The 13344-nt window shown below is 40.5% G+C and overlaps 1 protein-coding gene across 1 annotated transcript in view; it reads right to left on the reverse strand.

Moving 5' to 3' along the window:
* LOC129817641 (doublecortin domain-containing protein 2-like) overlaps positions 1-11944 on the reverse strand; it is a 42376-nt gene extending 30432 nt beyond the window's left edge. Inside the window, exons 1-6 of the mRNA XM_055873090.1 lie at positions 10795-11944; positions 10559-10607; positions 8347-8423; positions 7649-7780; positions 7219-7368; positions 7010-7070 (exon numbers count right to left, since the gene is read on the reverse strand). Coding sequence (XP_055729065.1) covers positions 7010-7070; positions 7219-7368; positions 7649-7780; positions 8347-8423; positions 10559-10607; positions 10795-11090 — 765 coding nt within the window. The 5' untranslated portion in view covers positions 11091-11944. The remainder of the gene's footprint in view (positions 1-7009; positions 7071-7218; positions 7369-7648; positions 7781-8346; positions 8424-10558; positions 10608-10794) is intronic.
* Positions 11945-13344: the final 1400 nt, after the last annotated feature.

Below are 13344 nucleotides of genomic sequence, written 5' to 3' on the forward strand. Positions count from 1 at the left end.
TACTCTATTGACGGTCTGTAATAACAGTACTCTATTGACGGTACTCTATTGGCGGTACTCTATTGACGGTCTGTAATAACAGTACTCTATTGACGGTACTCTATTGGCGGTACTCTATTGACGGTACTCTACTGACGGTACTCTACTGACGGTACTCTATTGACGGTACTCTATTGGCAGTCTGTAATAACAGTACTCTATTGACAGTACTCTATTGACGGTACTCTATTGGCAGTCTGTAATAACAGTACTCTATTGACGGTACTCTATTGACGGTACTCTATTGGCGGTATTCTATTGATGGTCTGTAATAACAGTACTCTATTGGCGGTACTCTATTAACAGTAATCTATTGATGGTATTCTATTGACGGTCTGTAATAACAGTACTCTATTGACGGTACTCTATTGGCGGTACTCTATTGACGGTACTCTATTGACGGTCTGTAATAACAGTACTCTATTGACGATACTCTATTGACAGTCTGTAATAACAGTACTCTATTGACGGTACTCTATTGACGGTACTCTATTGACGGTCTGTAATAACAGTACTCTATTGACGGTACTCTATTGACGGTACTCTATTGATGGTATTCTATTGACGGTCTGTAATAACAGTACTCTATATACGGTACTCTATTGACGGTACTCTATTGACGGTACTCTATTGACGGTACTCTATTGACGGTACTCTATTGACGGTCTGGAATAACAGTACTCTATGGACGGCAATCTATTGACGGTACTCTATTGACGGTCTGTAATAACAGTACTCTATTGACGGTACACTATCGGCGGTACTCTATTGACGGTACTCTACTGGTGGTACTCTATTGACGGTACTCTATTGACAGTACTCTATTGGCTGTCTGTAATAACAGTACTCTATTGACGGTACTCTATTGACGGTACTCTATTGGCGGTACTCTATTGATGGTCTGTAATAACAGTACTCTATTGACGTTACTCTATTGACGATACTCTATTGACGGTCTGTAATAACAGTACTCTATTGACGTTACTCTATTAACAGTACTCTATTGACGGTACTCTATTGACGGTCTGTAATAACAGTACTCTATTGACGGTACTCTATTGACGATACTCTACTGACGGTCTGTAATAACAGTACTCTATTGACGTTACTCTATTGACGGTACTCTATTGACGGTACTCTATTGACGGTCTGTAATAACAGTACTCTATTGACGGTACTCTATTGACGGTACTCTATTGACGGTCTGTAATAACAGTACTCTATTGACGGTACACTATTGACGGTACTCTATTGACGGTCTGTAATAACAGTACTCTATTGACAGTACTCTATTGGCGGTACTCTATTGACGGTACTCGATTGGCAGTCTGTAATAACAGTACTCTATTGACGGTACTCTATTGGCAGTCTGTAATAACAGTACTCTATTGACGGTACTCTATTGGCGGTACTCTATTGATGGTCTGTAATAACAGTACTCTATTGGCGGTACTCTATTAACAGTAATCTATTGATGGTATTCTATTGACGGTCTGTAATAACAGTACTCTATTGACGGTACTCTATTGACGGTACTCTATTGGCGGTACTCTATTGGCGGTACTCTATTGGCGGTCTGTAATAACAGTACTCTATTGACGGCACTCTATTGACGGTACTCTATTGACGGTCTGTAATAACAGTACTCTATTGACGGTACTCTATTGACGGCACTCTATTGACGGTCTGTAATAACAGTACTCTATTAACAGTACTCTATTGACGGTATTCTATTGATGGTACTCTATTGACGGTCTGTAATAACAGTACTCTATTGGCGGTACTCTATTGACGATACTCTATTGACAGTCTGTAATAACAGTACTCTATTGACGGTACTCTATTGACGGTACTCTACTGACGGTACTCTATTGGCGGTACTCTATTGACGGTCTGTAATAACAGTACTCCATTGACGGTACTCTATTGACGGTACTCTATTGACGGTCTATAATAACAGTACTCTATTGGCGGTACTCTATTAACAGTACTCTATTGACGGTACTCTATTGACGGTACTCTATTGACGGTCAGTAATAACAGTACTCTATTGACGGTACTCTATTGACGGCACTCTATTGACGGTACTCTATTGACGGTCTGTAATAACAGTACTCTATTGACGGTACTCTATTGACGGTACTCTATTGACGGTCTGTAATAACAGTACTCTATGGATGGCACTCTATTGACGGTACTCTATTGACGGTCTGTAATAACAGTACTCTATTGACGGTACTCTATTGACGATACTCTATTGACGGTCTGTAATAACAGTACTGTATTGACGTTACTCTATTGACGGTACTCTATTGATGGTCTGTAATAACAGTACTCTATTGACGGTACTCTATTGACGGTACTCTATTGACGGTCTGTAATAACAGTACTCTATTGACGGTACTCTATTGACGGTGCTCTATTGACGGTCTGTAATAACAGTACTCTATTGACGGTACTCTATTGGCGGAATTCTATTGATGGTACTCTACTGGCGGTACTCTATTGACGGTACTCTATTGACAGTACTCTATTGGCAGTCTGTAATAACAGTACTCTATTGACGGTACTCTATTGACGGTACTCTATTGGCAGTCTGTAATAACAGTACTCTATTGACGGTACTCTATTCGCGGTACTCTATTGGCGTGACTCTATTGGCTGGACTCTATTGGCTGGACTCTATTGGCTGGACTCTATTGGCTGGACTCTATTGGCTGGACTCTATTGGCTGGACTCTATTGGCTGGACTCTATTGGCTGGACTCTATTGGCTGGACTCTATTGGCTGGACTCTATTGGCTGGACTCTATTGGCTGGACTCTATTGGCTGGACTCTTTTGACGGTATTCTATTGACAGTACTCTATTGACAGTACTCTATTGATGGTACTCTATTGACAGTACTCTATTGATGGTACTCTACTGGCGGCACTCTATTGACGGTACTCTATTGACAGTACTCTATTGGCAGTCTGTAATAACAGTACTCTATTGACGGTACTCTATTGGCGGTACTCTATTGATGGTCTGTAATAACAGTAATCTATTGGCGGTACTCTATTAACAGTAATCTATTGATGGTATTCTATTGACGGTCTGTAATAACAGTACTCTATTGACGGTACTCTATTGACGATACTCTATTGACGGTCTGTAATAACAGTACTCTATTGACGTTACTCTATTAACAGTACTCTATTGACGGTACTCTATTGACGGTCTGTAATAACAGTACTCTATTGACGGTACTCTATTGACGATACTCTACTGACGGTCTGTAATAACAGTACTCTATTGACGTTACTCTATTGACGGTACTCTATTGACGGTACTCTATTGACGGTCTGTAATAACAGTACTCTATTGACGGTACTCTATTGACGGTACTCTATTGACGGTCTGTAATAACAGTACTCTATTGACGGTACACTATTGACGGTACTCTATTGACGGTCTGTAATAACAGTACTCTATTGACGGTACTCTATTGGCGGTACTCTATTGACGGTACTCTATTGACGGTACTCTATTGACGGTACTCTATTGACGGTACTCTATTGACGGTACTCGATTGGCAGTCTGTAATAACAGTACTCTATTGACGGTACTCTATTGGCAGTCTGTAATAACAGTACTCTATTGACGGTACTCTATTAACAGTAATCTATTGATGGTATTCTATTGACGGTCTGTAATAACAGTACTCTATTGACGGTACTCTATTGACGGTACTCTAATGGCGGTACTCTATTGGCGGTACTCTATTGGCGGTCTGTAATAACAGCACTCTATTAACAGTACTCTATTGACGGTATTCTATTGATGGTACTCTATTGACGGTCTGTAATAACAGTACTCTATTGGCGGTACTCTATTGACGATACTCTATTGACAGTCTGTAATAACAGTACTCTATTGACGGTACTCTATTGACGGTACTCTATTGACGGTACTCTATTGGCGGTACTCTATTGACGGTCTGTAATAACAGTACTCCATTGACGGTACTCTATTGACGGTACTCTATTAACAGTACTCTATTGACAGTACTCTATTGGCGGTACTCTATTAACAGTACTCTATTGACGGTACTCTATTGACGGTACTCTATTGACGGTCAGTAATAACAGTACTCTATTGACGGTACTCTATTGACGGCACTCTATTGACGGTACTCTATTGACGGTCTGTAATAACAGTACTCTATTGGCGGTACTCTATTAACAGTAATCTATTGATGGTATTCTATTGACGGTCTGTAATAACAGTACTCTATTGACGGTACTCTATTGACGGTACTCTATTGACGGTACTCTATTGACGGTACTCTATTGACGGTCTGTAATAACAGTACTCTATGGACGGCACTCTATTGACGGTACTCTATTGACGGTCTGTAATAACAGTACTCTATTGACGGTACTCTATTGACGATACTCTATTGACGGTCTGTAATAACAGTACTCTATTGACGTTACTCTATTGACGGTACTCTATTGACGGTCTGTAATAACAGTACTCTATTGACGGTACTCTATTGACGGTCTGTAATAACAGTACTCTATTGACGGTACTCTATTGACGGTGCTCTATTGACGGTCTGTAATAACAGTACTCTATTGACGGTACTCTATTGGCGGTACTCTATTGATGGTACTCTACTGGCGGTACTCTATTGACGGTACTCTATTGACAGTACTCTATTGGCAGTCTGTAATAACAGTACTCTATTGACGGTACTCTATTGACGGTACTCTATTGGCAGTCTGTAATAACAGTACTCTATTGACGGTACTCTATTCGCGGTACTCTATTGACGGACTCTATTGGCGTGACTCTATTGGCGTGACTCTATTGGCGTGACTCTATTGGCTGGACTCTATTGGCTGGTCTCTATTGGCTGGACTCTATTGGCTGGACTCTATTGACGGTATTCTATTGACAGTACTCTATTGACAGTGCTCTATTGACGGTCTGTAATAACAGCACTCTATTGGCGGTACTCTATTGGCGGTACTCTATTGGCGGTACTCTATTGGCGGTACTATATTGATGGTACTCTATTGGCGGTACTCTATTGACGGTACTCTATTGACGGTACTCTATTGACAGTACTCTATTGACAGTCTATATTAACAGCACTCTATTCCTGGTACTCTATTGACAGTACTCTATTGACGGTACTCTATTGACGATACTCTATTGACGGTCTGTAATAACAGTACTCTATTGACGGCACTCTATTGACGGTATGTAATAACAGTACTCTATTGACGGTACTCTATTGACGGTACTCTATTGACGGTCTGTAATAACAGTACTCTATTGGTGGTACTCTATTGATAGTACTCTATTGACGGTACTCTATTGACGATACTCTATTGACGGTCTGTAATAACAGTACTCTATTGACGGCACTCTATTGACGGTACTCTATTGACGGTCTGTAATAACAGTACTGTATTGACGGTACTCTATTGACGGTACTCTATTGACGGTCTGTAATAACGGTACTCTATTGGCGGTACTCTATTGTCGGTACTCTATTGGCGGTACTCTATTGGCGGTACTCTATTGGCGGTACTCTATTGGCGGTACTCTATTGGCGGTACTCTATTGGCGATACTCTATTGGCGGTACTCTATTGACGGTACTCTATTGGCGGTACTCTATTGGCGGTACTCTATTGGCGGTACTCTATTGGCGGTACTCTATTGGCGGCACTCTATTGATGGTACTCTATTGGCGGTACTCTATTGACGGTCTTTAATAACAGTACTCTATTGACGGTACTCTATTGACGGTACTCTATTGGCGGTACTCTATTGGCGGTACTCTATTGGCGGTACTCTATTGACGGTACTCTATTTGCGGTACTCTATTGACGGTCTGTAATAACAGTACTCTTGACGGTACTCTATTGACGGTACACTATTGACGGTAATCTATTGACAGTACTCTATTGGCGGTACTCTATTGACTGTCTGTAATAACAGTACTCTATTGGCGGTACTCTATTGGCGATACTCTTTTGACGGTCTGTAATAACAGTACTCTATTGACGGTACTCTATTGACGGTACTCTATTGACGGTCTGTAATAACAGTACTCTATTGACGGTACTCTATTGACGGTACTCTATTGGTGATCTGTAATAACAGTACTCTATATGGTACTCTATTGACGGTACTCTATTGACGGGACTCTATTGACGGTCTGTAATAACAGTACTCTATTGACGGTACTCTATTGGCGGTACTCTATTGACGATCTGTATTGTTGGTCTGTATTGGCGGTCTGTATTAATGGTACTCATTTGACGTTCTGTATTAATGGTCTGTATTGGCGGCCTGTATTAACAGTTCTCAATTGACGGTCTGTATTGACAGTCTGTATTGATGGTCTGTATTTTGTGGTGGCAGGTAGCCTAGTGTTTAGAGCGTTGGGCCAGTAACTGAAAGGTTGCTAGATTGAATCCCCGAGCTGACAAGGTAAAAATCTGTGGTTCTGCCCCTGAATAAGGCAGTTAACCCACTGTTCCCCGTCATTGTAAATAAGAATTTGTTCTTAACTGACTTGCCTAGTTAAATAAAATAAAAAAATAGGCCATATTCAGAGTGGACATAGTCAAACTACTAGTGGTTGGTGAAAAGGGAAACATGCATATGATGATGTGATCACTTTATTATAGGCAGGATTACATCAACCCACTTATAATCATATAGTATCCTCTCCAATTCTGATTAGCATTTTTTCACTCGGACTATTACTATAACATTCTGAAGCTGAACATTTCTCTGAACAAAATATCAACATCCAGCAATAATACTTTCAGCAAGCTACCTCTCTAGTTTTATAAATTACTTTATCAATAATTCAACACAAACTACTGTTATTGCCTCAGCAATGCTTAGTTTAAAACAATTACAAATATACATTTCTTAAAGTTATCACTTACAGAGAACTTACCAGTTCTCTTGTGTGCTGCTTTCCCTTCCTCATCACTGGTGGTAGAAAGTCACTGTGGACACTGGGGGGGAAAAAACATATTTCAGATGGATTCAATATTTACCCTTTTTGTGTTGTGACACACAGCAAAACATTGCCTGTAAACAAAATGGCAACCTATATTTAGTCCTCTTCTTTTGACCAAGCGCCATAGGGTATGTATTACTTACCCTAGGCCGATGTTTTGGATGAGTCCTTTCCTGGGTACCCAGTGGAAGTACGGTAGGAGCCTGAACCTCTCCACTCCTGTCGCTACGTAGTAGTGGCTGTTCTCTAGCTCCACTGAGCCGGATAATGGGGTCCCATCTAACGTGTACAATCTGACGAGAGAACACACAGAAAAGACATTGTTGGTAAGTAGACTACAGTATATAGTTTAACCATCGGTGGCGGCAGTGTTACTACAGTTAGTGTCATGCATCCAAATGGCATCCTATTCCCTATATAGTGTAATACTTTTGACCAGGACCTCTGGTCAAAAGTTGTGCACTCTATGGGGAATAGGTTGCCATTTGGGAAATACAAATATTGTAAAAAAAAGAGCCAAACAAAACACCTGTGGATAATCATTGAGAGATACAGTCTACTGGGTAGACCTACCTATGCACAGCACCAGTGCGAAGGTGCACTTTTTCCGTCACCATGGCCAGTACTCTCTCCCAGCTCCTTAGAGTATACTTTGGTATAAGTATTCGAGCTGGAGGAACCAAGACATCTCCATTGGTAAAAACACTACAACAAAACAATACAACAACACAACATTCAGTGTCTCCATCCATCAACAAGGTTGTCTACATGTACAGTAATCTTCATTTCCACTATAGCTACCCAACTGTTGAGGGCTTGAGGCTCTAGCATACTATCTGTCATTTTCCCCATTACCTTGCCATTATTAACATAAAGAACAATATCATCCTACAAGGACGTTCGGTTTTCTTCTCAAAGTTAAATGATGTGCAAGCGTTGCTGATTGTACCACGACTAGATGAACACCATGAGTTAAATACAAATGGCTTTGCAATTCCAATCCAATCTCAATTGAATCAGTTCAATGAGGCATGTGTGCAGTCTTCTATTAGTTTGACTCAGGGGTGGAATCTGTTAGTAATGGAGTGCTGTGTGTGTTCCATGTCCCAAACAGCGCCCTATTCCCTATATAGTGCAGTGTCTTTGACCAGAGCCCCATGGGCCCTGGTCAAAGGTAGTGAACTAGCTATATAGGTGATAGGGTGCCGTTTGGGACGCAGCCCGTGGAGAGTCCCATTAGTAAAGGGACGACTGGGGAAATCGGTACTGACTTGATAGTGCATGACTCATGGAGAAACTTCCTCCACCGTGCAGGCACGATCATTCTGCTATGGACCACTGGTTTTATCTGAAAGGAGGGATTAAAAAAAGAGATAACCACAACCCCATTCATTCTGTCTTCTGTCCCTTCCTCCATCTCACAGTATTTCATAGTATTCAAAATTATTTCAATTATCTGATGTACAAATGTGAAATTCATAACTGCAAGGTTAGCTACACACTGTCACTGGAAACCAACTGTATATTTTAGCTTCTTGTAGCAATGTTGCACAGCATAATTTCATTGCTGGAATGTATACTCTGCTCTTTTCCAGTATGCCTGGTAGAGGCAGTAATGGACATATCCAAAGAATACATAGCCCTTGATCACGATTCTCAGTTCCATTACATATAAGAGTCATTGGACAAAGGCATCTTCTGTAGGGAGGAGTTTGGTTAAGATCCCCGATGCTCGGTCTGAACATTAACATGCATCGCTTGCGGTATGGTTTTGGAAGCATAAGGATATCAGAAAAACATGTTCAATTGATACACACCTTGATAGGGTTAGGATTAGCGTTCCCACAAGGCCATATCTCCATTTTACAGCGCTTGTTTACGGAAAACAAACGGACGACAAGAGGTGACCACCTATGCTAATTAGCTATCTAGCATGCTCTGGAAACCTGTGTGTAATTGTAACTCGGTAAGTGTAAAGGCAGTGTAGTTTCATTGGCTGGGGGCACCTATTGTAACGGATCTGTGCAAAACTGATACGGAAACAGTGTATTTTTTATTTGAAGCATTCTTTCTCTCTGATGAAAGATGAGGGGCCATATATTTCGAAAACCATATCGCTAGCGATGATTATTGACATTTCTAAATGTTAAAACACAGTGTCGGGATTGTAATTCAAATGATGCCGTCATGGGACACTAAGATTTGTATGATATGTTGCGTTTGGCATGGTTACATAAGACAGATTACTTAAGACAAAAATAAAAGGAGGGTGGTTGGTCAGGGTGGATGGATAGATAGGTGTCTAACAACCCAAAGGTTGCATGTTCAAATCAGTTCACATTTTCCAGAAGGCATTTCTGCCAAAAAACACATTTTGATTTAAAAAAAATGTAAAGTTTAAGATGGCTCTCCTGTGAAGTCGTGACTTGCGACATATGCCTAGTTTCCTGAAACGGGTTAAAAAAAAATCCCATTGTGTTTCCTGCCTTATTAGAATAGCCAAATACTCAACTAGTTTTAGGCACTGTTATCGTGCAGTTTGGACTAGCCACTTGGCTGTTGCTGTCGGCAGAATTAATGCGGTGGTCTTCCAACATGGCCGCCAGGAGGCATTGTACATCAACTGCAAACCTTCTATTGTACTTATGGTAAATTCATAACATATTATACTAATTGTAATTCGTAAAATATCATACAAAATGAATGATGACATCCATAAATTAATACATACCATACTAACTGTAACATATGATACTAAATAGAGTGTCCCGCATTTATGTACAGAATAATACAAAATAATCTGAGACCAGGTTGCAATGCCGCCAATAGAGTACCATAGTTTGAGTCACAATACTGATAAAACCTAGTGGTCAAACAGAGAAATGGTTCCAATAATTATTCCACCATTCATTTTACCCATAGGGGATTTTTAGGGCTGTGTTTCATGCAGGCTAACCCTGGCATGACGTTTTGATAACTGTGTAGATCTCTCTAGGACAAGGTTAATGTCCTATAATGTTCGCTAAATGTAGTAATGAATAAATTATGCAAGTTTTAAAATGACACAATACCTGTTAGCAAAGGTGTCAGCTAGAGATGATATGAAGGAACTTGCAGGGATTTGTAGTTTGGCATGATGTCTATTTTTTTTAATGCTAATTAGCATTTCGATGATGTTGATGCTAATTAGCATTTTGGAATCGGACAGTAAATAGAGCTGAATGTATTGATAAAACTCACCTTGTCCAAGAGAGATTTACATGGGTATCAAAACGTCACGCCAGGGTAAGACTAAATTAAACACAAAGTTATGTTAAGGGTTTCTAAAATTCCCTATGGGAAAAATTAATGGTGGAAAAACTACTGAAACAATGTCCCTGTTTGACTGCAAGGTTTTCTGGGTATTAATGACACCTCCAATGTGGGGCTCTATAGTTTTTGAGAGCTAGAGAATACGTAGCACCTGAATGACACTTTACTTACCACCTCACTCTTCTTTCTTTGGGGTTTCTTCAAAGTGATGTGAAAGTAACTAAAGGACACCAAAACGATGTGAGTCAAGTGACATCTTTACTTTCACATGATATTGGTCTAAATCTATAGGCTTTTTTTTCTTCATTTGACTATAACAAACGTGATCATTTATTAACATTGGGCTATTGCATAGAGAAAGGAAAAAATGTTTAACCGTGTGGAATATATGGCATAAAAATGCTTACTTAATTTTTTTGAAGCGCTCTGTCCCACCAGCAACATATATCTCTCCATGCTGCAAAGTCTCCAAACTTTGAATCCGGTGTCCCTCCCTAGGTGTGTAAACATTCCGCACAGCACCGAATGGTGCCTCCACTCCTCCAGTAACGGTGTTCAGAAAGCTATCGAAAGATGACACTTGGCGCGGATTGATCACAAACCTCCTTCCGGGGAAAAACGCATCACCGTTCCTGTAGACCACCACGGTTTTGATAGGTGAGGGGTGAGAGCGAGACGTCGCTCTACCTGGGATTGCAGACATGGTTCTATATTCTAAGCAGGTTACAAACTAGCAGACAGGCAGCACAAATGGTGGAACTCCTTTCAGCCTGTCACAGAGGTCAAGTGTCAAAAGAAGTTGAATTAGCCAGTAGTTAGGTAATACCCTGGGGTATCTAGAATCAAGGCTACAGTGTTCAACCGACTGTGCAGCAGCATCTTATCAGGTATTCATGGAGTTTATCTAGGGCCAGATAGGTTTGCAGAAAGCTCTTTTGTTTGTGACACACAGAAGGTGATTGATACAGGTTATTGTCATGGAAACTAATCAGGTAACGGAGGCTAAGTGTTTATGATGTCATAATCAACCAAGGGGCATGGCATTTTTTTCTTTGGAATTTGCTTATCTGTTATCTGAATGTTACCAGTGCATACATAGAAATTAAGTCCTACCAGCGACATTTATAATCTATGGTCTTCAAATTAAGCCTATGCCCTATTACTTGATCCTCTCAATTCAATGTAACACATGACATATCAAATTCCACTCTTTTTCATCAACTAGGCCTAGTAGATTAATCTTTCTTTTCCAAGCCTCCCGTACTGTGTCTTGGCTGCTTAGTAGAGAAGGTGGAGGTTGGATGACCTCAGAGTCTCAGTCATCTAATAACCTCATCTGGGGTAATGACCAGACTCGTGTGACTTACAGGTCCAGACAGCACCAGCGAATCAACCGAACCCATAGAAGTGCCTGTGATGATGCACTACTTTTGAGCATAGCCCATAGGGCTTACTGACTATAGGGATCTGGTCAAAAGTAGTGCACTATATTGGAAATAGGGTGCCATTTCGAAACGCAGGCACATGATGCCACTACTCACGGGTCAAATAGCATGCTTCGATCTTACAGGAGTCTGGGAAGTTTCCTTCATCATGTTGACATCATGATACAGTTAGAGTAACACAAGCTCTGTCTGGTGGGATGATTTACATCTCCGTAGACAGTATGTACAGTGGGCCCATGTGTTTACCACGACCTGTGGATGTTTCCATTGTGATAGCTTGTGTAACCTAACCTGTTACATTATAATAACATGTAACCAATGCCTGTAACATTGTAATTTGGCAGGCCGCTCAAAATCTAGTAGTTGACTACAGTGGTTCAGTGTGAGTGAAAAGAGGGCACCAGGGATGGTGTGTGTGGGTCCTACCTACTCTATTTGAAATGGTTTGTCTCTATTGCGCTGGGGGTGTATTTATTACGAACCAAATGGAAGGCAACAAAAGCAAACAGACTGAAAAGGGGACCAACTTACCTGAATTTGTCCAATAGAAACTCTCGTTTTCGGTGCAAAACGTTTTCCATTTGCAGTAAATGGTTTCCATTGAAAATAATTTGGGGGTCTTGGTCTACTGAACATACGTCCATTCTACAGCATGTACCAAACTCTGAGCTCAGATGTGACCTCCACGTTTTTGGGTCTGTCTAGTCCACAGTCTCCCATCTATCGCCCATGTTAGCAGCTCTTCTCAAACCTGTAAAGAAGGTATCCCAGTTAAAATAGTCTGTAGAAATGTCTCCATTTGTATATATTAATTACAAAGGCTATGAATGAATGTTACAAGCATTTTATTTTAGCTAGGGCAGAGGTAATGTAGACCTGAACTGGGCACTGGTCATGGAAACACACCACACAGTATTATCGCAAAATAGACAGCTAGCGCAGAGAGCATGCATATCCTATGGTTATTTTGCATACAACCTTCCTACAACTTTCTGGGAATGGTGCGGGATAGTTGCTTGGGTTTGGAACTTTCTCAGCACATTTAACTTCTTTGGGCTGCAAGCCCGAAGCCGGGCACAATATGACAACAGCCCCTTCAAGTGCAGGGCGCAAAATTCAAAATATATTTTTCTGAAATATTTAACTTTCACACATTAACAAGTCCAATACAGCAAATGAAAGATAAACATCTTGTGAATCCAGCCAACATGTCCGATTTTTAAAATGTTTTACAGTGAAAACACCACGTACATTTATGTTAGCTCACCACCAAATACAAAAAAGTACAGACATTTTTCAAAGCACAGGTAGCATGCACAAAACCAACCTAACTAACCAAGAACCAACCAAACTAACCAAGAAACAACTTCATCAGATGACAGTCTTATAACATGTTATACAATAAATCTATGTTTTGTTCGAAAAATGTGCATATTTGAGGTATAAATCAGTTTTACATTGCAGCTACCATCACAGCTACCGTCACAAATAGCACCGAAGCAGCCAGAGTAA

Source organism: Salvelinus fontinalis, chromosome 20 (assembly GCF_029448725.1).
Source record: "Salvelinus fontinalis isolate EN_2023a chromosome 20, ASM2944872v1, whole genome shotgun sequence".
Lineage (NCBI taxonomy): Eukaryota > Metazoa > Chordata > Actinopteri > Salmoniformes > Salmonidae > Salvelinus > Salvelinus fontinalis.